This window comes from Polypterus senegalus, chromosome 1 (genome assembly GCF_016835505.1).
Source record: "Polypterus senegalus isolate Bchr_013 chromosome 1, ASM1683550v1, whole genome shotgun sequence".
Taxonomy (NCBI): domain Eukaryota; kingdom Metazoa; phylum Chordata; class Cladistia; order Polypteriformes; family Polypteridae; genus Polypterus; species Polypterus senegalus.
Genome location: NC_053154.1, coordinates 271,766,994 through 271,791,495, shown reverse-complemented (window position 1 = coordinate 271,791,495; position 24,502 = coordinate 271,766,994). Strand labels below are relative to the sequence as shown.

At 38.5% G+C, this 24,502-nt stretch overlaps 1 protein-coding gene across 5 annotated transcripts in view; it reads right to left on the bottom strand.

Annotated features, from left to right (window-relative positions):
• zgc:171482 (zinc finger protein) overlaps positions 1-24,502 on the bottom strand; it is a 605,896-nt gene that overhangs the window by 503,757 nt on the left and 77,637 nt on the right. For 4 of the 5 annotated variants that reach the window (XR_005636136.1, XM_039774216.1, XM_039774229.1 and 1 more), the window contains exon 2: positions 10,011-10,115. The exons of the other annotated variant lie outside the window; for it this stretch is intronic. Coding sequence is in view for 3 of the 4 variants with exons in the window: in XM_039774216.1 (XP_039630150.1) it covers positions 10,011-10,115 (105 nt within the window). In the remaining variant the exon portion in view is untranslated. The remainder of the gene's footprint in view (positions 1-10,010; positions 10,116-24,502) is intronic. 5 annotated transcript variants of the gene reach the window in all.

Here is a 24,502-nt window from a genome sequence, read left to right as displayed (position 1 = left end):
GTGGTAGACTGTAGGGTCCCCCAAATCTTGACTTGATGTTATCTTGGACAATCTAAGTAAATAAGCCAAGCTAGCTGAACAGGCTGAAACGCCAGTTCTTGTCACATGTGTTCTAATATATGAAGTAAATTTAAGACAGGAAGAAATATCAAAGGTGGAGTAGTGGTAAGTTCTGCCATATCATGAATCCAATGTTCTAGGTTTGAGTGTGGCATTTGGCTGTTCGCCTAGAACATTTTTGTTTTTTCCCTTGGTATTCCAAATTTTTTCCCACACCAGTGTTAAGCTAACTAGCAAGTCTAGCGCATGTGCATGAGTGGACTCCAGTGTGCACTACTTTGTGTCTACTGCTGCAGGAGTGGGTGTTACCCCTTGACATTGAAATTGACTAAGTTGATTATGCTAGAATTATATAATACTAGCTGTCCCCCATGGCTCTGCCCGTGTAGTAGTGAAACAGGACAGACTTTAAAAATCAATACACGAACGGTATTGCTAGCTAAGCAGAGGCAAGGTCCACTCCAAAACGTGGAAACAGGTAGAGCAATTCGAATGGAGGCTGGCATGTGAGTGAGGATGGCACCGCCAGGCTCCCCCATCTGACGTCACACTTCCCCCTCTCCTCGGGCCACAGCCTCTGTCTTGGATAAGTGCAAATGAATCGCTCCTGCAACCAAACTATGATACTTAGCGCAATGAGAGAAGTTGCAAAATCAACTGGAATATTCAAGCAAATTATAGATAAAAACCCCATCTAAATCTGTAAAGTAGTGCTCTCATGAAAAGTGGACAGACATACAAACGGAGGGAGAGAGACAGACGGACAGGCGTTGGATTTTATATACATAGAGATAATATAATACATTTTTAGCAAGTTTGTATGTTCTATTCTGTGATCCTGGATTAAACATGTTTGCTAAAGGATTATATATCACTGTTTCAAAATTCTTGCAAACATATATAAGCAATTGTGCATTTTCATTAAAGGTCACATTTAATTAATACATTTTTTTGATGTTGCTATGAATCCCAGTAACTGATAATTTTCAAACATATAAGCTTCAATCACTCATTGTTTTCTATTTTAGTTTAATAGTTAAAAGATAAAATAAACAAATAATACCAAAAAAAAGCAAAAAAAGTCTAAGAAAAATCTTTTTCAGAGGGAGATCTTTTGCCTTGAAGGCTGCAGCCTCCAGATGTGCTAGAAGACACTTTTATTTTAAGAAATATGGCTGTAATTTCTCTTAAAGGTGTCTCTACCAAAATGGCATCAAGGCTGTGAAGTCTTAAAGAATGAGTTATTGTCTCTTATTTATACTTAATTCCAAAAGCACATCAGCCTTTTACCATAACACATTGGTAATGCTGCTACCTGACATTTCCAGTACCGTGGGTTCAAATCTCAGTCAGTCTGTTTCTGCGTGAAGTTTGTGTTTCCTCTATGTGTCCATCTAGGCTTTCTCTAAGAATGGTGGTTTTCTCTCACATTCCAAAGATATGCAGGTAATGTCGTTAAACTGGCTTAGTGTGAGCGAGAGGATCATGCACATTCTCAGGCCAGGGCATACTTTGGTTTGCCTGTCCTTTTATTGGAGTAAGTAGATGTATAAAATAATTGAATATAGAATATTGCTTTTCCTTTGAATTTGTTATGAAGTGCTGCATTTTGAACAACTGTAAATCCTTAAAAAGTATAAACTATAATATAAAATGTGAAACAATCCAAGGTGGCAGGTGAATACTTTTATAAGAGTGGCATACTCATAATGTGCAGTATGTATGATGATAAACACCATAAGCTTTCAGAATCAAAGTGATATTTACTTAAAATGAGCATCTGCCCTTAAATGTTATTATTATTATGGCCAACAGTCATATCACATTTACTTCAGAACAGGAAAGCCACAGGAAGTTGCATGTTCGGGCCTGGCCAGTACTTGGGAGACCATTTAGGAAAAAGCTTGTCCTGCTGCAGGAAGAAGTGTTGAAGAGGTCAACAATGGGCACTTACCCTGTAGTCTTTATGTGGATCCCAATGCCCCTGTGTAGTGACGGACACTATGCTGTAATAATGGCACCATCCTTCGATTGAGATAAAAAAACCAAGGTCCTGACTCTCTGTGGTCATAAAAGATTCAAGTGCATCCTTCATAAAAAGTTGGGTGCATCCTGATGTCCAAGCTAAATTGCCCTCCATGGCCTAGTCATTCTAGCCCCCTAATCATCCCCTATCTCTAATTGGTTAACTGTCTCTCATCACTTCACCATCTAACAGCTAATGTGTGGTGAGCGTACTGGTGTAAAATGGCTGCTGTCACATCATCCAGGTGCAGTTTGATGGTGGTTGAAGTGGCTCCTCACTCTCTCTATGTAAAGCACTTTGAGTAGTAAGAAAAGCGCTATATAAATGTAAAGAGTTATTATTGCATAATTAATGTTTTTATAGCTTTGGTTTACCTTAAAAAAATTACTTTTTAAGAAATATAGCAGTGTCCATATTTTGTAGTCATAATGTACATGAAAATTATCTGTCCTATTTCTTGTAAAAAATAATTCAATCCAGGTGTTTATGCAGTGAATACATATGAATGACATTGGCATCATTTTAGCTGCCTCTCTAAACACTTAGATGTTGTTTATCCTTTACATTTGGTCATGGCCACCATGTGGGACTTTAAAACACGTTGGTCAAGCACAATAGTGGCAGGGCAACAAACACAGCAGGATATTTTTCTTGGGACTACACCTTCGTAAGATTAACTCATTCAAAACTCTTATATCATTGAAAGATGCTGAGAAATTAGTTCACGCTTTTGTTTTCAGTCGACTAGATTACTGTAACACACTCCTCTCAGGGCTACCCAAAAAGATATCAATCGATTGCAACGAGTGCAGAATGCAGCTGCTAGAATCCTAACTAGGAAAAGAAAACAGCACAAACAGGGCACTCAATAAAAAAGGGGTTAGAATGAAAACCTGCAGCCACGGTGGTCCTCCAGGACTGTAGTTGGTGACCCCTGGTTTAAACATATTTTAAGTATTGTTAAATGTTTTGCATAATAACATTCTCAAAGCTGCTTAATCCAATTCAAAGTCATGGGGAGCCAGAGCCTATTCTGACAGCAATTGGCACCAAGCAGAACTCAGCTATGGAGCCAATGTAATGCCCATTTGCACACACACCCACACTCACACTTGGCCCAGATGAAGATTGCTAAGTAAAAACACACTCTTTCTGATGCATCAATATCTCTGATAGTCTACATCATATCAGAGTATCTGGACAGGTTGGGGAAGAAGCTGAAATTGTATATGATATGAAGAATACCACTATTTAGTCTGTGTTTAGTTGTTCTGGATCAAACAAAATGTGATGTCATTATTTAAAAAACTGTTCTGTATGAAATGAAATAAAACTAATAAAATTAATTTCACTCGCTTATTTGCAGGATGTGGGTGGAAAGCCCACAAAGACTCAGACAAGGAGGAAACTTGACATAGACAACGGTCAAGTCCTAGATTTTAACTTAGGATTATGAACCCATGTGGCACAACAATTAACCTTTGCATTTTTTTCTTTTTACAAGCCAATTTTGCTTGTGTTTCTTTTAAAAAAGACCCCATGGTAGCTGCACTAAAGTACAGCAAATTGCATTGACAACTGAAAGCAGGTAGAAACAGTTGTATGTTAAAGTGCTGTTTGTCTTTATGGTGATGGACATTAGTTTATCATAGTCTACAGTGATATTAGATATTCTGTGAATCTTTTCAAAAATTCTTGAAGACATACAGTAATATTTGGTAAATGTGTAATTACTAGAATTAAATATGCATCTACCCATTTATTGGTGTCACGTCTCCTGCAGATGTCTATCACCAAGCATCCCTTCAGTTCGGAGTCATTGATCAAGCAGTCAGTGTCTTTGGATTGACACAAACATGAGGACAACGTAGAAAGTACTCAACCAGGAAAAAAAATTGGGCTTCAAGCCCAGTGAGGCAAAAATGTTACAGGCCTCACCATTGCATCACTTAAATTTAAGTTTTAACATACATACTGATGCATATTGTAGAGCCATCGACCTAATTCCGGTTAAAGACCAGGTACACGGCAGGAACCAGAATTGGGCAGAGTGGTATTCTAATGCAGCATAATAATATCTAACGTATATCATTTTATTTTGTTCATTGTGATTCTGTTCTCTGTGAATCACTTTATCTTCTGATAAAAAGTGCAGTGCTTGGCTGCCTGTGTGAACTTTACATGCTCTGTCCGTCTCTGTGTGGATTTTCTCCAGGTATTCTGGTTTTCTCCCACATCTAAATTGGATTGGTATGAGCAACTGTGAGTATGGTGGGTATAAGACTGACGATGCTTATTCAGCTATGGCATCCAATCCACTGCTCATTCCTGCCTCACACCCAATGCTGCCAGTATAGGCTCAGTTTGTCCAAGACCCTGAAATAAAAAAACACGATACAGGTGAATAGATGAATGAGTTAAAATAGACAACCTTTTCCTTTTTCTTGAGCTCCCTTTTGTGACCCAATATCAGATACTATCCCAAACAAAAGAATCAAATTTCTAGTATATTTTCCTGCTGCACTGAAAGTCTGAAAGACTTAGGTACAGAATACTTCAGTGGCAGCTGAGAAGCAGCAGGATTAGCAAGCTATACAATATCTTCATGCACCAGATATTTCCTAAGACATATTTATGAGAGGGAGAGCTGTGCTCCCCTAACACCATGCAATTAAAGAAGATTCCGATATTGCTTTTCTCTGTAAATATGGTGACTTCTCAGATGTAGTACTTAAACTTTTTCTATAATTATTTTTAATCCTCTTCGTCGGTGACGTGGCATTATTTCAAAATCCATTTGCAAACTGTTCCCCATTTCAATGTTTTCTAATGGGAAAGGCTGCTGCATATAAAGCTGCACATTACGAGTTCTAAGGAAGAAAAATGAACGCTGAATAAGCCTGCTCAAAATCATATCTGTGGGCTACCCTCCCTTCATTCCCTTTGTGTTTGAAGTTATTGTCTGATAAAAATACATTCTTAACGGTGCGTGAGAGACAGACACGCGGTATTAACAAAAAGGAATAATTTGAAAGCACTCAGACTGGGATTTTATTTATTTTATTTTGCCCAGACAGTCTAAGTACATCTGAACATATTCTTAACTTGTTAAACTTTCCCAAAGAAATTGACTTTGCAGATTCAAAAGCTGAATGTTTTAAATAAGCACAACATTAAGAAAAATATGGGATGTATTGATAAGGGGAATGAGACAAATTAGAGGAGTCAGGTGGAGAACTTTGTTTTTTGGTGCAAAGAGAATTGTCTGTGACTTAACATCTCCGAAACCAAGGAACTGGTTATTGACTTTCACAGCACCAAACAGCCGTATGTCCACTCACTATTTAAGGAGTGAATGTAGAAGTGGTCCACTCAAACAAGTGATTGTATAGGACTATACTATCTGCTCAGATTCAGGCATATGCTGCAAAACTGATAGGATGACACTTCACAGTACAGATGGACTATGAGCCAAAGCAAACCAAGTGCTTTATAACCCAAAGTACTGGAAGATTCTTCAATGGCCAAGTCAATCAACTGACCCACTGGACATGCATTTCACTTGCCGAAGACAAATCTGATGGCAGAAAGTACAACAAACAAGCAGCAACTGAAGACAGCTGCAGTAAAGGCCTGGCATAGCATCACTAGAGTGGAAACCCAGCACTTGGAGATGGCCATGGGTTCCAGACTTCAGGCAGTCATTGACTGTAAAGAAATTTCAACCAAATTTTGAAAGTGATCATTATATTTATGGTTATGTTAGTGTGTCCAAATACTTTCTGAGCCCCTGAAAATAGGGGGACCATGTATAAAAATGTCTGTCATTCCTAAACAGCTTATACAATACTTTTGGTAAACCCCTTAAATTAAAGGTGAAAGTCTACACTTCAATCACATTATTTCAAATCTATTGTGGTGGCGAACAGAGACAAGATTATGAAACTTGTGTCACAGTCCAAATACTTATGGACCTGACTATATATATATATATATATATATATATATATATATATATATATATATATATATATATATATATATATATATTTATATAGTGGTACCTTGGTATACGTCCTTAATCCTTTCCAGATCCTTTGACTTATATGAAAAAGGACGTATACCAAACAAATTTTTCCCATAAGAAATAATGGGAAAATGATTAATCCGTTCCCATGGAAAAAAATCCTATTGTTATTGGCATATTGTACATTGATGGGGTTGTATAAAATAATCTAAACACTGCTTAATACTAAAATACATAAATACAAAAGCAATTAGATGAAATAAATGAAAATTTTACCTCACTTTACTTTTTAATAACATCTGTGTTTTTCACAATCGTAGATACCGTCGTTCTCAGCAAATGGTATGCAATAGCCATGTCCCAGATACGCATGCCACCTTCATACTTTTCAACAAATTCAAATTTACATGAAAAAACACAAAATCACATTGTGACGATGAGGGTTTGCTGTATGCTACCATCTGCTGTCAGGGAGCCCTTGAACCCTACACCATCAGTAGTGTTACTGATGAGCTTAGCAGTGAGGCACAACAAAGCATGGGGATGGTGAAAAAGTGCAAAATGCTTTTGTTAAAACAATCAACAAAACAAGGTGTTCAAATTAAAGTGCAGTGTCCAAAGTTCCAATAAATAATCCATAAAATCAGAAGTGAAACATGGAGGTTAAAAACAATAAAAAAAAGTCTTCTTAAAAAAATGAGGTTAAAATACAGCAGAACGCATTCTTTAAAATAAAAAAAACAACAACAAGCCCGGTGCCTTTTTACCTGGCGGCCCCCCCTACTTCCCAACAGGTGAGTCACCCTACTTGCAGCTCACCTTCACTCTGCCTACTTGAGCTGTTCAGTTCACCTCTCCGATCCCTGGCTCCGGTAGGCTCCTCCTGACAGCGACTTGGGATCCACAGCGACCAGGGCGCCTACCCTTGGGAAAACACTCGCCCAAGTCCCGACTCCCATGGCCTTACGCGGAGAGTTACCCTCCTTCCGGTCAATCCCGCTCCATGATCACTCAGTGGGAGTGACCACTACTACTATTCCCCGGGTGTCGGCCCAACACCCAGGCTCCCTGTTCAGCTGCAACGCTCTCCTGCACTATCTCTCTCTCTCTCTTTTTTCTCCCCTTCTAGCCAACACACTTCTATTTATCAAGATAAGTAGCCACAAGCGCGGTGATTATTTATTTTAAAACTGGCCTTTGACAGTAGCTGTGGACCCGCTATATCACACACGTGAAAATTTACAGAGTTATAGCGCGGGTTGTTCATTGAATGCTAGCAACTGGCGCACTGACGCTCGTGGGCAGTTGTGGCTTTGTCTCGAGAGAGGTAAACAAGGGTACCACGCGAGTCGTATTCCAAACAAAGGTCGTATACCAAGCAAAATTTTTCACATCCAAACTGGACGTATACCAAGTTGGACTTATTCCAAAGCGGACGTATACCGAGGTACCACTGTATATAGTAAATGCGTGGACGATAAGGGTCGCTACTGCCCCTCTAATCCCAACAGACAGACACTCTGAACCCAAGGTAAAAGCATTGAGAAGTATTTTTATTATGTTCTTATCAATAGTACTGATTCCAAGCACCACAGTCACCATAAACACAAGTAAAAACAATAATAATTCTTTCTCTAATTCTCCTCCTCCCAGCAAGCTTTGTCCACCTCCACCCGACTCTGGCTGACTTGCTGGTTTCACAGCAGTCCTTTATATAGTCCTTGACCCGGAAGTGCTGGCGGACAGTAAAATATCCCAAGTCCCCCTGCAGTGTCTCCTGGCGGCACTCACGGTCCCCAGAAGGGCTATGAAGCTGAACTCCAGATCCCATGGTGCCCTGCAGGAATCCGGGGCACAGCTATGCTGCAGGGAAGTCACCATCTAGGGTCTTGGGGGAGGCAGTGTCCCAAAGTAGCTGCCTTCCCCCATCCTTCTGTTCTTTGGGTGTCCTGGCCCCCCATCACAATATATACATACATGGCCAAATTTCCTCCTGGGTGCAAACAAATTTCTATCTATCCACTTGTTTATTTAAAAAAAAAATATGTTTCCTTGCTTGATTATTGTGTTATTGTTAGTTTATGGCTATGAATCTTTCTGTTATTGTCATCTATACAGTATTTTGATGTATTTGAGGACAACTTCCCAGTAGAACAAGCATCCAGAGGCGATTCTTGAGAGTCTGGGGGCACCTTGGCAAAAAACACTATTGGTCCCCTCAACTCTCCCTCCCTAAAGTCCCAACATGGGAAAAAAGATATATATTGCTTACAGAAGGTCTTTAAACAAATAAATACATGCATAAACAGATAAATAAATATAATACAATACAATTTTTTTGTATAGCCCAAAATCACACAAGGACGGCCGGAATGGGCTTCAACAGGCCCTGCCTCTTAGCAGCCCCCAGCCTTGACTCTCTAAAAAGACAAGGAACAACTCCCAAAAAAACCCCAGTAGGGAAAAAATGGAAGAAACCTCAGGAAAGGCAGTTCAAAGAGAGACCCCTTTCCAGGTAGGTTGGGCATGCAGTGGGTGTCAAAAAGAAGGGGGTCAATACAATACAATACACAGAACAGAACAAATACTCAATACAGTATAAAAATAAAAATTATGTATAAAATTAAAAAAAATGAATATATGTATATATACAGACTATGGTCTGAACACACACCAGAATTAAAAGGAAGAAAGAAAGAAAGACAGAAAGAAAGAAAGAAAGAAAGAAAGAAAGAAAGAAAGAAAGAAAAAGTTTTCACTTGGCAGTCCCAGTCACAGTGAGGCATTACACAAACGTATTGCTGTTGGTATAAATGAGCCCCAGTAGTGTTTCTTAACACACTTCTGCTTAATAATTTGTTGGTTTAAAATACTATATGTTAGTGTGTCAGAGAGAGGATGTGCAGCATTGTTCATAGTTTTGTTTTAATTCCCTCCTTTGTTACTATTAGCTAAATTAAATTAAAAAGATAAACAGGGAGAATTTGCTGCCCTGCCTTTTCTGTTGATACGCCGCTGCATGCATCTCTGCTACCGTTTCAATAACCTGTATTAGGAATTTGTTTTTCCATCAGAACTATCAAGTTTATAAATGAGGAAAAGCCACAACTTAAAATAAGCTCTCTGTCAAGGAAAATATGAAAGAGAAAATGAATCAGTAATTGAGCTTGCACAGAATGGGTCTCTGTTTTAAGACAGGTTTTGGAAATGTGTGTGTTTTATCAAAAGGGAGTTTTCAAAATGTTATACATTTGAAGAGTACAGTCTATTTGAGATATCTTGCCAAAAACGTAACTTTCTCATCAAATTTCCTTGATAAATGACTATACAAAATTACAACAAAAAAGATCTTTTCGGAGTTGTTTCACTCAGGCTCACTGACAGTAAGACACGATGACAACAATCTGTGTTTTCACATTGTACAGGTATGCAAAAAAATCACCTAAAAATGGATGAAAAAAGTTTGCTGTTGTGACAGAGTGCAGAGCACTCACGTTGTTAGTCTGTTTGCTCTCCTCATTGGTCTTTATTGAACTTTCTACTCCTCAGGGTTATTTGGTTTTCCTTGTTCTGTTTGCCACATGCTGAACATTTAAAACTGATCATATTTTTTGTCTAATGTCGCTCTTATTTATTCCTGTTGTTTATTGTCACAGTTATGTTTATTGATTGGCTTGCTACATTATGTTCTCATGCAATGTATTGCACTGCAAAGCATAATGAAAAGATATTGACATGATTATTAAAGCACTATCGTATTTACAGTATCCATTATATTGATTGACCATGCTAAGTTAACTTCCTAGGTATAAGAGACACAATTCGTTTTGTGACCTGACTTCCCAAATTCATTCCACTCGCATTGCTTTTATCCAAGATGACAGCATGCCTCCTCACCTCATAGTGGGCGACTCTCTGGGACTCCGAGATCAGCTGTGCATTGCAAATATTGCAGTAGCTATCAGTGAAGAGCCCGCCATTTCCAACACCTGCTGACTTCATCTAGTGAGAGAAACACAGAAAGGCAGAACTTAAACTTAAATAACTTAAAAGAAATGCTGGTGCCACCATGGGTGGACAAAATATTCAAACACCATAGTAAAACTTAAATTACTGTGACAAACACAAAAATCTGTCCATAATCAAAAGTACTTCTGGTTCAAGGTCACAGAGAAACTCTGGCCTATAATGATGTAACGGAGCTAAAAGGAGGTACCAGCTCTGAATGAGCTCCATTCCATCACAGTTGCACTCACAATCATTTACAAATATGTGAGCCAATTGAAATATGTGAGGAAAAGTGTAGTAGTCAGAGAAAAACAAAGCAGAGAACTTTGCGCAGCCACTGCACAAGCTTGAAGGAGAAGCCACATTACTAACCACTCTGCCTAAAATAATAACTGGAAGATCACAGCAATCATGAAACAAGGGATTGTTTTGTCAAGTCAGTATTAGGCAGATCCAGGATTGCTGTATGCCATACATTGTTCTGGAAGGGAGGGTTTTTGGAACAAATCCTGGAAAGATCCTCAGAAGTAGCTAGCAGTCCTCCTAGCCGACAGAGGGCAGTAGAGGAACCTAAAATCTTAGGGTGTCCATTACCTGTTTAATTACATAGACCTCTACAAGTACTTCTGTCCCACATTTGTGGGTTTTGGGACTATGGAGACACCTAAGGCCCGTGGCAGGAGTATAGCATTGGTGGCCAGGATTCCCATACACTGAGAAGTGAGATAGTGGTAAGGGATCAAACTGGCAGAGAGGAAGGACATCAAGGGACACAGAGGCTACAGGAGAGTTTTGAAGGTGTAGGAATGTATTGAGAGGTTGTACACTGTATCCTTTAATAACATCATTGGGTGCTGTGTTCTGCACTTTTAGCCTACTAATCCTTATTTTTGTATTGCATTATTTCCTTATTTTGATACAGACTTTTATTTTGAGTAAGGGTGGCAAACAGAAGAAACAATCATAGTTTTTTTCCACAAAGTGCTGCATTAACCTGAAACAAACTGTTGAAGTAGAGACCCTGTTTGCAGTATTTTGTTACGGCTATAAGACAAGATAACTGTAGGAGGATAGTGTTTCACAAATAAACAAAGAAATCATTGCTATTGATAGCTGCTTCTCTTGATGCACTGATTACCTGAAAAGTGTACATTTTCTTCAAACAAATTCAAGAAAGTAAAACACAAGCATTGCACGCGGGAGAAAAAGCAATGAAATCCAACGTCTGTCTGTCTGTCTGTCTGCATGTCTGTCCACTTTTCATGAGAGAACTATTTAACGGATTTAGATTAGGTTTTTTTCTATAACAAAGTGGGCCGGTGGATCCACACCTTACATCCACTAGCGAGCTAGAGAACGAGAGAACTACTTAACTGATTTAGATTGGGTTTTTTTCTAGAATTTGCTTGAGCATTCCAGTTGATTTTGGGACTTCAAGGTCACAGACCATTTTCTAAAAAATGAAAGGAGCGCAAAATTTACATATAAATCACATGATGCAATAATTGACTGAATTTATGATGTATGCTTCACCTGTTTGAAAGACCACCAGCTTCCATTGATATATATATATTGAATATATATATATATATATACACACACACACACACACACAAGCATACATACTGTGACGGGACGCTCAGGAGGACCTTCTTCGGACCATGAGGGGGCAACCGCCCTGGTTGCTTTGGGGACCATGGGTAGAGAGCTTGGAAGCTCAACCCTGTAGGGGCCCATAGTCCCCGCCAGGGGGCGCCCCAATGCCTGGAGAGCCCTGGACCTCAGCACTTCTGCCGCACCCGGAAGTGCTGGGGGGAAGAGGATCGGAGACACCCGGAGTGGTTCCGGGTACACAGCCAGTGCTTCCGCCACACAGGGGAGTGCCGGCGGAAGATTACTGGAGGACACCTGAAGCACATCCGGGTGGATATAAAAGGGGCTGCCTCCCTCTATTCAATGGCTGGAGTCGGGTGGAAGAGGACAGAGATCGGAGGAGAGGAGTGGAGGCAGACCAGACAGGAGTAAAGGCATTATGAAAGGCATGGACTTAAGGGGTGATTGGTGCTGTGGCACTGGGTGGTGCTCACTTTAACTGTAAATAATAAGTGCAAAATAAACGTGTATGGTGAAAACATCATGTCTATCTGTCTGTACCCCACAATTCACACAAACCAACACAAACTAACCTGGTCTACTATAAATCATGAATTATTTGTGTATTGTGCAAATCGTAGTGTAGAGCTAAATTGAATTAAATCTAAATAGTAGAAACAAGTTTTCCTTTATTTATAAATACAGCTATAATGTATCAGAAGTGTACTTTCATTTGAGCTTCAGAGAAAGCAAAACAGCTGAATTGCCAAGATATGGAATTCTGACATGAGCTCCTAGAGATTCAATTCACCACACATCTGAATGATCCACAGTGTCCACTTTCAGCCCACATGTGCAATGCAAGACACACAGATGCCACCACTTGTGCGGCCACACTGGTCTCTCGTTTTCCTCACACTCATTTCATAAAGGGCTTTTTTACCCTAAATTAGAAAACACTGCGTTGCTTCAATCCTGTCGGTCGAATGCATGCCAGGCATCCTTTATTTTATTTATAGATGCCTTCTCCAACTAAATGCAAGCCACTAGCACTTCAGTTTTTTTTTTCATTTAAATGTAATTTCAGCTGAGCTCTTATTATTAAGGCAAAGGATAATTCAGTATAAAAATTGCCACAGCACTAAAAGGGCAAAGAAATTACAGACAAAACACAACTTAATTTTCAGCAGCCAAGAGAGTAACATTATTGAGGCACTAGCGGCCAGAGAGGTTTTATGCAGCAAGTCTAAAACATTGCAGAGGCAAATTTGATTTGTTTCTGTTAAAATTATAATATTAGAAATATCAGGAAATCTCCTTAATTGCTTAAGCCATTAAGAAAAGATACATTAGGAATGATTTAATATGACAGTAATCAGCCTTACAGGGAAAAAACAGGGTTTAACTGTAGGAATAAAATAATATTAAAGAACTGATTGCTACCTGTTTATGTTATTTTAAACTTGCAAAATTATCAGAACAAACAGAGGAAATTCATTCTAATAATATACTATCAGGAGGATATTTTTGCTGACTCAGGACTAAAATGCAAGTTCACCATTCCCTAATCTTCTTATTTTCTTTTATCTCCAGCTGAGGTCAATCCTTAAAAACCCTTTTACTGTGCACCTAAGGGTTTTTTCCAAGCGTTTTAGCACTAGACCTGAACACTGCTAAACCACTTGTAATGTTATCTGTCATAGTTTCAATGACAATATTCACATTTACACGTTTTAGCAGTGAGTAGTTTAGAACTCCTGCATGCAGCAGTTTTCAAGCATTTTCAGCCAAATGCGTATGTCATTGAAATCAATGGAAACACTCATAAAACACTGTTTCAAAAAAATCAAAAGTTTTTTTGCAGTGTTTTTCCAGGAAGTCAGTGATTCTCCCTATGAATGAGCCAAAAGTGAAGCCATCGTGCATGTGTGTGCTTCACTAATCTAATGATAGCTATTGAGAGACAGATTAAGGTATGCACATACAAGGTTTGCAATCAGATGTCAAGAACTGAACAAGAATTGTAAGTATACCTTTAATTTAAATCAAACTGAATCTTAGTATCTTTAGTGCATTTGTTTTAATACTGTATTTAGACAGAGAGGTACTGCATGTTCTGCATGGACATTTCTGGACTAATGGGCATTACTGTGCTTAACTGCAGATGACTACCTGTTTAAAAACTGAAGACTAGAAATGTGTCAGTTAATACTTGTCAATTAAGAAAACTAGGGGGCTCTGCCCCCTTCTCGCTTCGCTTGCCAACCCCAAGGCATACGTGCTAGCCACTTTACAGCTCTGCTGCTCCCATATGAGGAAGCAAATGTACAATTTAAACAGATTATTATTTTCATGGGAATTTTTACATATGCATAATAGAACTATTTTATATTACAGTGAGTAATTAACCATAGTAAAAAATAGTAAAACAAAATAAATTGAAAGAAAGTTATGTTTCATGTTGCGTTAGAGGTATTCGTTGCGTTATACATTTTCATTCTGTTTGGCTTTGAAATTAACATGCAAATACCTTTTAAACTTACACTTTTACTGTAAAACTTCAGTAAAAACAATATTTGGAATTAACTTTTCGCCAGTTTTGCATTGAATTTTGATTCTGTGTTTGTGACAACGAAACATATAACTGCCTGTGAGTGAATATCTTTTCTTTCTCTCTAATAAATTAACAGACTTTTTCTAATGTTTGTCCCAGTGATTTGTTAATTGTCATAGCAAAAGCTATTCAGGAAACTGTAAATGTTTTAAAAAATATGAATGGAATATCAAATCTCCTTTTGTGTTATCTGTGGAAGATGTACTAAATTACCTTTCTTCTCACCTGTTAAAATTTTACAGAATTTTTCAACCAATTTTGAATAGAACTAATTTTGTCCTATTGCATAGCCCATCACTCATACATAAATTACGCAATAACATTATGATACATCCTGCTTTCAACAGTAATTCGGCCAGTGGAAGAATGGACGGTGTTAACGGTTGTAGATATTCTACGGGATATTGTAAGTAGATGTTTTCATCTTCCTTAATTGATCCACAATTTTCGTGTTAATTCATTTGACGTCATCGTTTCTCGGTGCTAGGATTGCCTGTGTACTCTTTTCTTCTGTTGATAACCCTTTGGGATGAAATTCTTCATTAAGATTTGGACATAATAATCTTCTTTAATTGGGATCTTAAAGTGAGGAAAACGTAAAAATCCATAAGTCCTGAGAGTGCAGGAACTGTGTCTGACAAAAGCATTCACACGAATGAGAGGTGAATGGACTGTGGGCGTGGGTTGTTAACTGGAAATGGTTGAGAGGAGGGTGGGACTTGAAAAAATCTCTTGGCAATAGTCTCATCTCGTCTCAAGATTTTCTTTCATAATAGAGAGATATGTTTAATCCTTGATGTGCTGTGAAATAAATATAACATCCATCCCTTATTTCTATCCTGGGTATGAAAGTTGACAGCTGCACCACCAGATCACACTGCTTCGAAATATGTATATCAAATAACCAAAATAAAACTAAACTGACACTTTATTAATATGTTTCTGTTACTGGATTGCACACAGCACACCCTTTTCTAATTGGGCCCTGCAAGGGGTCAATGTAAAGTCAAACAATTTGCTTCTTGCCTTACACCAAGTGCTGCCAAGAATAATCACAGGAACCCTGTGACCCTAAACTAGGGGTAGATTAAATTTACCTCCTTCGACACATGCAGGATTAAATGTATATGATTGCAGTGTGTAATCCTGAAATTTTTCAGGATACTACCTGGGTTCATCATATAGAGTCAAGACTGTCCTCTAGACTCCCTTTGCTACAGAACAGGGTAAACTAAATATCTGGATTATGCTGCTGATGACACATCCGCTTCAGTACTCTGATCACCCAGATTAAAAGCACTAAAGTCATAGAAGACATTCCCTACACACAACAATTTACCTCTGAGTCCACAAAATTATAAAAGAAAATAATGTCCAATATACTCCCTGCAAAATGCTTTTTTGAAAACACTTGAAAAATGTTTGAAACACACTGTAAAACATTTGAAAAACAACTGAACAATTGTTGTGGTGTGAAATTTTGCATATAAGTTGATAAATATTTTGTATGGCTTTATATGTATGATGAAGTACCCAGACCCCCTTTTAGGACTAAGTCTCTTTGTAATTTAATGACATTGTTGGGGGAAGTGCCTCAAACAAGTTTGGCAAGTGATTCTCTGCAGGACTCTCTCAATCAACCCCCACAGGAAAGCCAGGCTGCCTAGCTAGCAAACATCAGCTCAACAAATGGTTTTAAGGGCAGATGTGAAGGTATTCTGTACCCCATTGGTCTAAAGTATGGCTGTTTGGAATTGGCTTGTATCAGAAGCCTTTAAGTACCATGACACCCTACTGGCTGTAGGGTTTGGACAGAGAATCTACACATTTGCTTGCTTTACTCCTCCCTAGCTCTCTCTCATACAAACATCTGATGAAAGAGCATCTCACACACCATGAACTGAAAAGGACAACACAATGAAGAGCACAGCTCGGCAGCCATATTGATTTTGGGCATGCGGACTGCTCTGAAGAAAGCTGACAAAAAATGCGGACTTAACTAGAGACATTTTAAGTAACTAACATCAGCATTTATCAGGTTGTATCATTGCCAGAATTCACTTGTACTTTGCATGTTGTTATTATTTATGAATATATCAATAATACATTATTTAAATTGTAACTTAACTCCTGCTTCTCTTTTAATACACCTAATTGTTTGAGGCTATAAATGTAGAAGGAAAGGTGGGGAGAAGTTTATATGGTACAATACCTTATGAACAGTAGTAAGTCTGTGAGATTTTAGGCATTCTGATAAAGGCTACATATTAATTATACAAAGGGGGAAAGTAGAGGGAAAGGTGAACTTAGAGTAATATATTACTCTACCAAGACAAAAAAACAATGTCCAAAACATGCTTGAAAAATACTTGGAAATTGCCATTAAAAACTTTGAAAAGCTCCAAACAATCCGCAGAAATTTGCAACTCTCAAGTGTGAATGAGCCCTAAGACATGAGGTGTATCGCTTTACATTTCTCTTCCTTCAAATGCCCTTTTTGTCTTTGCTCATTCTTTTTCATCAGACACAAACAGTTGCCACTTTACTGCAGCACTTTGCCTCGTACAAGCCCTTAAAGGCTGGGATATACTTGACACTATGAGATGCAAACACTTGCAGACACTGCTGCTACGTATGCTGTCTACTAATTATATTTGCGTGCATACTTTATGTAAATCTGGAGGATTCCACCAGGTGGCAGTGTGAGAACGGCGACACAGTAGATGGTATGTGAAAATTTTAAATGTATCACTTCATTACGACGGGGAATTTGCGACACTTGTATTGCCTATACGAGAAATGGCTGAAGAAAAGTACCATGAATACAGCATTTAAATTAGATGAGTTGTTTCACCGTATCAAACCATTCATCAAACATCGAAGCACACACATTGATCCTATTGGAGCTGCAATGTGGCTTGCCACCACACTGCGTTATCTTGAAATGGCCAAATCACAACTTCTTTTCTCTGACACTTTCCGCTTTGCATGGATGTTATCGGTCTCGAATTTGCTTCCATTTCATATTGCACGTTTCCACATCCATTTTAAAGATGAGGTGATTTAATGCGAGCTGTTCTGAGTGGCATGTTTGTGGAGAAGTTGATAGCAATCACGATGCTGACATCATATACCAAACCTTGAACACATAAAACACCCAAATGTTTACTGGTACTGCAACTTGTGCACTCGTCGTGTTATTTTCTGACGACATGCTCAGAGGACACATCAAAATAGCTCTGTAAATGCATGGCAGTCATGATGTAGGAGCATAAGTTTTCTAGCGTCAAGTATATACCGGCTGTTATGAATTTATTCTGTGCGGCAACAGAATCTCCCATCCTCTATTGCCTTGTTATGAAACACAGGCTTTAAGAATACTACTCTATATAGTTTATTCACTGACCACCTCCACACCACTTGTGACTTCTGTTCCTTGAATATCCCTGGAACTTTTTTCCATGTGCTTTTGAACTGCCCCATTGTCACTCTCATTTTGCTTACAGTTTTGAATTCCCTTTCTTCAAGGCATTAAACTTGTGTGCATTTCAGCAACCCCTCAGCCCATCATTCACCAATTTAGGGCACACATTTGCATTTATTAATCAATCAATCTTAGGGAGAACATGTAAACTCTACACACAGAGAGTAATCAGGCCAGGATGTGGATCAGTGGCGTAGCTAGCTTGCTGAAGGCCCCTGCGCAACGCCCTGAGGTGTGCCCATCCTGTCTAGCATAACTATTAGTAATTAATTTGAAACCAGATCTCAGCTGGGCAGTGGTGTCCGCAACCGTGACACTATCAGATCACACTCTGGTGACAAACAAACCGGCTCTCCAAATGAAATTTGGAAATGTATTACAGCTTCTGCAAGTTAGCAAAAGTGAAGTAAATTGTGGGAGTTGTGGGTAGTGGTAGTAGTACATAAATATTTTTAAGATGTGGACCCACTTACTTTTCCAAGATAACGTTGTGAAGGAAGATGATTAAAATGTAACATAAACTAGAAAGTAGAAACTGTTCTGTACTATAAAATGAAGCCATTTCAGATTGTAACAAATTAAAATGATAACACCGGCTGACAGGATACTATTACAAAATTAACCTGTTTTACACAAGTTTTGTGACAATGGACATCATAAAGTGAGGTGTCAATGGTTCCAGGAAATTTGCATTGTAGGAAATTGCTTGGTCATATATATTGCTTGTTTGTCTAGAGTAGTTTCTCCATTTTTAATGGTTTTAGCAGATAGCACCTGATCTGAAGACGTTGTATCACTACTTCCAGACTCAGTAGTGAGCAACCATTTCACTCACTGCACTGTCTGAATAATTTGCTTGCAACCATTGCAGTGATTCACCAGCATCTGCATACTCAGTTTTGAGAAAGGTAGAAATTGTGGTAAGCTTAGCATTTTTCAATTCCTGTTGCAGGCGTGCCTTACGTTTAGCCGCACCACTCTTATGATGTTTGCCGGATCTGCTGCTATTGGCCGACATGGCATCATATGGCGAGAGTATAAAAAGGATTAAATTGTTCAAATATTCGCCGTTTGCTAACTAACTGGGACCATAACTTAACAACAGAACTACTATGGTTTACCATTTATGTGTTTGAATTTTGAAACTGTTGATATCAAATCAAAGTACAAAAGTAACAATTATTTATGATAATAATGTATATTTACACCATTCATGTGACATCCTTCAAAACTTCTTCCGCTATGGCACAACAAAGGTCACAAAATTTGGGAATGTACACTTCTCCGTAAGGCGGACTAGGACGTGCTGTGCCTCTGCTTTGGCTCCGAGCCTCCGAACTCCCTAAGTCTAAATTGGTGTAAACTGTAGGACTGCCCAATACGTAATATCATCATGAATTGGATTAGACTTGCCTGGTGATGGTGCAAACATGCCACTGAAACTGTAAATTAATAATGCAATGAACTGTGCAAGTGATTTAAGTTATTCAATTTTTTTTTAAATCTATACAGCCCTGAGTGGGACCCACAAGCTTGTAGGCCCTTGTGCTTTGCACAATCTGCACAATCCATTGCTACGCCACAGAGTGTACCAAAGTCTTGGTAACTGGGAGGCAGGAGTACTAACCACTGTGCTGGTGGGCCACCTCTGTCAACCTAGGTGCCTCATAACAAATTAACATGCTGTATGCTGCCTGAAATAAAATGATAGTATTTTCCAAATTTTATATTACTTTGAACAAGTCTGTGAATTTTATTTATGTTTAAAGATGAATTTTTAAATGCTTCTTCATATAACGATAATAACAATAATAATAATAAAGTAATCCCTCCTCGATCGCGGGGGTTGCGTTCCAGAAACCCCTGCGATATATGAAAATCCGCGAAGTAGAAACCATATGTTTGTATGGTTATTTTTATATATTTTATGCCCTTATAAACTCTCCCACACTGTTAACATTATCAGAGCCCTCTAGACATGAAATAACACCATTTAGTCAAAAGTTTAAACTGTGCTCCATGACAAGACAGAGATGACAGTTCTTTCTCACAATTAAAAGAATGCAAACATATCTTCCTCTTCAAAGAAATGCGTGTCAGGAGCAGAGAATGTCAGAAAGAGAGAGAGCCAGAGAAAAGCAAACAATCAAAAAATCAATACGTGCTTTTGGGCTTTTAATTATGCCAAAGCACTGCGATAAAGCGCCATTTTTTAGAGGAGCGTCTGTATCTTGTAGGCAAACAGTCTCTGTGCAAATAGCCCCTCTGCTCACACCCCCTCCGTCAGGCGCAGAGAATGTCAGAGAGAGTGAGAGAGACAGAGAAAAGCAAACAATCAAGCACCGTGCGGGAAGCATATCGTATATCATTGAGGAGTCTTAGTTAATATGTAATACGTGCTCTGACTGGGTAGCTTCTAAGCCATCCGCCAATATTGTATGAAATCAACTGGGCAAACAAACTGAGGAAGCATGTACCATAAATTAAAAGACCCATTGTCCGCAGAAATCCGCGAACCAGCAAAAAATCCGTGATATATATTTAGATATGCTTACATTTAAAATCTGCGATGTATTGAAGCCACGAAAGTCGAAACGCGATATAGCGAGGGATCACTATAATTATCATACATAACCTGCTTTGCTATGTCTGTACCTTTACATCTTATTTTAGGCAGACAGGGCCGATTAAAGGTGAAGCTAAGAAAATAAATGAAAGAATAAAGTAAAAAGGATATCAAATGAATAGCTTATTTTAGTTGTGGAAAATGCAAGATGCTATTCATTTGTACTTTTGTAAATGTTTTACAAACTGACTTTAACAGGACTTCAAGATTAGATGTTGCCTAGAAAAGTCTGAAAGGCCTAGAATTAACAGGATCTCCAAAGTCAGGTAAGCCAGTCATGGCAAATCAGTCAGATGCCTAAACAGGTTGCTACAGCATGGATGCAACCAGCCTCATGCCGAAGATTGCTTTGGCAATCAAAGATTTGGTCTGTCATTTTTAGCAGGTGCAGGTTAATAATAATAGAGATGGCATGGCAGTGCATGGAGTCCTGGGTTTGAGTCCCTGAGCCTGGGTGTTGCCTATATGTGGCTTAGATATTTTCTATATGTTTACTTGTGTTTATTCTCCCACAACTTCTCAAGGATTTGCCGGTTAGGTGAATTGTCTCAAAGAGTGAGTAAAAGTGTACCATATGATGGAGCTGCCATCCGCCCCCACCCAACTCCCCTTATTCATGGATGACTCCTATCTTGCAGCCAGGATAGGCTTTTATTCCCTACAACTCTGAAGTGGATGGATGGGATACTACTATTATCATTTAGTTATTGTTAATTGTAAAATTATAGCCATAACATGTCATTCTTAAATGTGGGGTTAAGGAGGCAGTGAAGCCCATCCCAACAGTACTGGATGCAATGTGGTAAGCACCCCTAGACCGGGAGTTAGTCCATCGAATGGCCCACTCACATTCACACAAAATAAATGAGTAATCGTTAGTTAATATATCTTGCATGCCATCAACTTTACAATAGATGACTTACATAAAGATGCATTTTAAAATGTTTCAATTATTATTTTACAAATGGAACACAGGTAGGCTATGCCATTAGCTAAGGGTGACACAGTAAGTCTCTGACAGTCAGTCTGAGGTGTGAAATAAAATGGTAACCTTGTGCCTCAATGTTTTAACCACTCTGTCACCCTGCCAGTTTTTGCTATTGATAACTGCGAGTGACTTACACCAGTCAAACTTTTCCACTTCTCCTTTCATATGCTTCATCCCACATGATAGGCTGCCTGCGTACAGCCCGTGCACTGTTATTAAATTGAGCAATTTGTCCTCATTGGGACCTGTCAGCCCACCTTCAAACATTGTATAGTATTTCTGCTTCATCACATCTCACCTACATTTGTGGCAGATACCTATAATCATAAAAAATGACAATGCAGAACCAGTAAGGAGCAGTTGAGCTTTTCTACCTCTTTATTGCCGCACAGGCCTACAGCGAGGGGAGGACCCCAGTAAGGTGTTATTTTTTATTCATCTGATTTTACAACATTTACATTTCTACAATCACAAAAAATAAGCACATCTAAACAGGTTTTACGAAAGTGGACTTGAAGTCAGGTTGCGTAAGGAAATCTTTGAATTCAGAGCAACAAAATCAGACAGTATGCTCCATCTTTGAGTACCCTACAACAAACAGCTCTAATGAAATTATGGTTTCATTAGACACATAAGACAGTGGCAAATCAGCTTGTCTGTGAGTTTTACATGATCCTGATGTTTTAGAGTTGAATGTTGTTCAAGAAGAAGAGCTACCTAGAGGCTGCTTTTGCTTCAGAGCTGACATGAAAAGCTAGACTTTAAAATATTAAATAAAACAATCCAGCTGACGAGCCCCATGAATCACCCTTACATAAAAGTACAAGGCAAAAATGTTTTTATTATATTCATTTCAGCACAAGAAGCAAAACTTAAGAGTTGTTGAAATACAATACTAAAATACAGGATTCAGAATAGAGTGAAATATTAGGAACGGTGGCTTTTATCAGGCCAGAAACATGGCGGGGTTGTTCCACCCTAGTAGAAATATCAAAGAAGCTCAGAATGGACGAGTATTTTGTATACTGTAATTCAATGGATAGTCAAATGGTGAATCATATTTCTGTCTTAGGCCATCCTGCCCCTTCTATTTCTGTTAATCTCTTACATTAATTATGAAACATATCCATTGTTTATCACATAGGATAAGACCCTTGCATCTTTTCTATCATGGTAATCCTGAGCTAAAGTCAAGCAATGATTTCATTTAGAGCTCTCCACCTTTGAAACCCTGTTTTTATACACATCTTCTCTCACATCAGTGGGGTGGCAGTAGCCACTTCATGTTCCAAATCCTCATTTTTACTTTGTGCTCATAAGAATGACTTATAAATACTATGAAATCACTTCAGAATTTCTTGTCTCAAGCCCTCCTGACTACCCATTACAAGAAAACCCCCACAAATGTATTCTTCAACTTGTCTTGATGTCTGGTCACAAATATGTGAGTACCTACCAATTCTGTTTGACTTATGATTGTTCAGCCCCAAAATGTCTGTACTTGATGCCTGGGCTATGGCTACATGCCATTCAGTCCACTGAAATGCAGAGGGTGGATTTTATTGTACTGCATGCCATTAAGCCAACTTGGAGAAACCATTACTGGTGAACTTAAGTGGACATAACACATTGTGACTAGTCAGCAAGGCTCACCTGACGTGAGGAAAGCTTGTATTGTCCCATCTGTTCTTACTAACTTATACAAATGCACAGTAGACCCCATTTTTACTGGCTACATAACATCCTCATATGTCACCTGCTCCACTCAAGACTAGAAACCACTGCAGATGGAAATGAAGGTGGCCCAGAATATTACCAGCACCATTCTGCCTTCTGTTTAGGACATACACCCACTGCCTAGGAAAGGCAAACAGGATAATTAAAGTCTTTAGCCATCGTACACAGCCACTTTTCTTCCTTCACCCTACAAAGGGCCATTTGCATTTGCACCAATAGATTCAAGAACAGTATCCATGTGAAAGATATTGAACAGTCAGTCATAGTAACAAACACTGTATATGTTCTTGTTAAAATGATTTTTGAGACTTTCGTATTTTAGTACTTTCATAACCTGCTCTGCAAGTGTATCACGCCAACTTTTTCAACCTCTTTATGACGTTCTACTTTGTTCTACTTTTTGCCTTTTAGTTCCGCTACCCTTTGGACCTGTTAGGTTTTCAATTCATCTCTTGGCACAAAGTCTTGTGTCGTGGGACTTGAAATTATCTCTTGGAAAAAGTCTCATATATATATACACACATACAGTATCTTCTTCTTCTCTCGGCTTCTGCTGTTAAGGGTTGCCATGGCGGATCATGTTTTTCCATATCTTCATGCTATAGTATACATACAGTATATATGTATATATATATATATATATATATACTGGCCCAGTGCATTTAAAATTAAAATGAACTCAAAGGAATGCAACTGCTGTTATGTCATTCATGGTCCACTCAATGAAGGACAACATTCTTGAGAAGCCCATTCGAAAGCATTTGTTGTGTTTGCTAATAAAATACATTGCATTTTTCATTTCAACAGATGTATAAAACTAACACTACACCTAATAAAGAAAAATTTTAAAAAGGGTAATAGAGAAAGTACAAATCCCATTGGTGCCCATTGACTGTCACACAGAAGGAAGTAGCTGATGGCCTGAATGCTGTAGTTTTTTTTTAAATACTACTCAAATTTTTCTACATTAATGAAAGGATCGCAAGATTCAAAGAAGATTCATAATTTCTCTATCATTCTAGTTTATTTCCTATATTTTATCTGTTTTATTTTTCTTTTTTAAGTTATAGTGTCAGTTTGCCTTTTGCCTCACTTTATACCGCATTTTCATATAGGATTCTCAGCAGTGGTGCTAATGTTTGCAATGTGCCATCTGTTGCAATGAAAAATGCATTGCATTTTATTACTTACATGCATTAGAAAATACACTCTATTTTGAGGAGACATGTAAGTAAGAATTTCATTGTACTATGTATAGATTATATTAGATTAGATTAGATTAGATTAGATATTTACTAGCTGATTACCCAGTGGCTTTGCTCACTGAGTGCAATGGAAA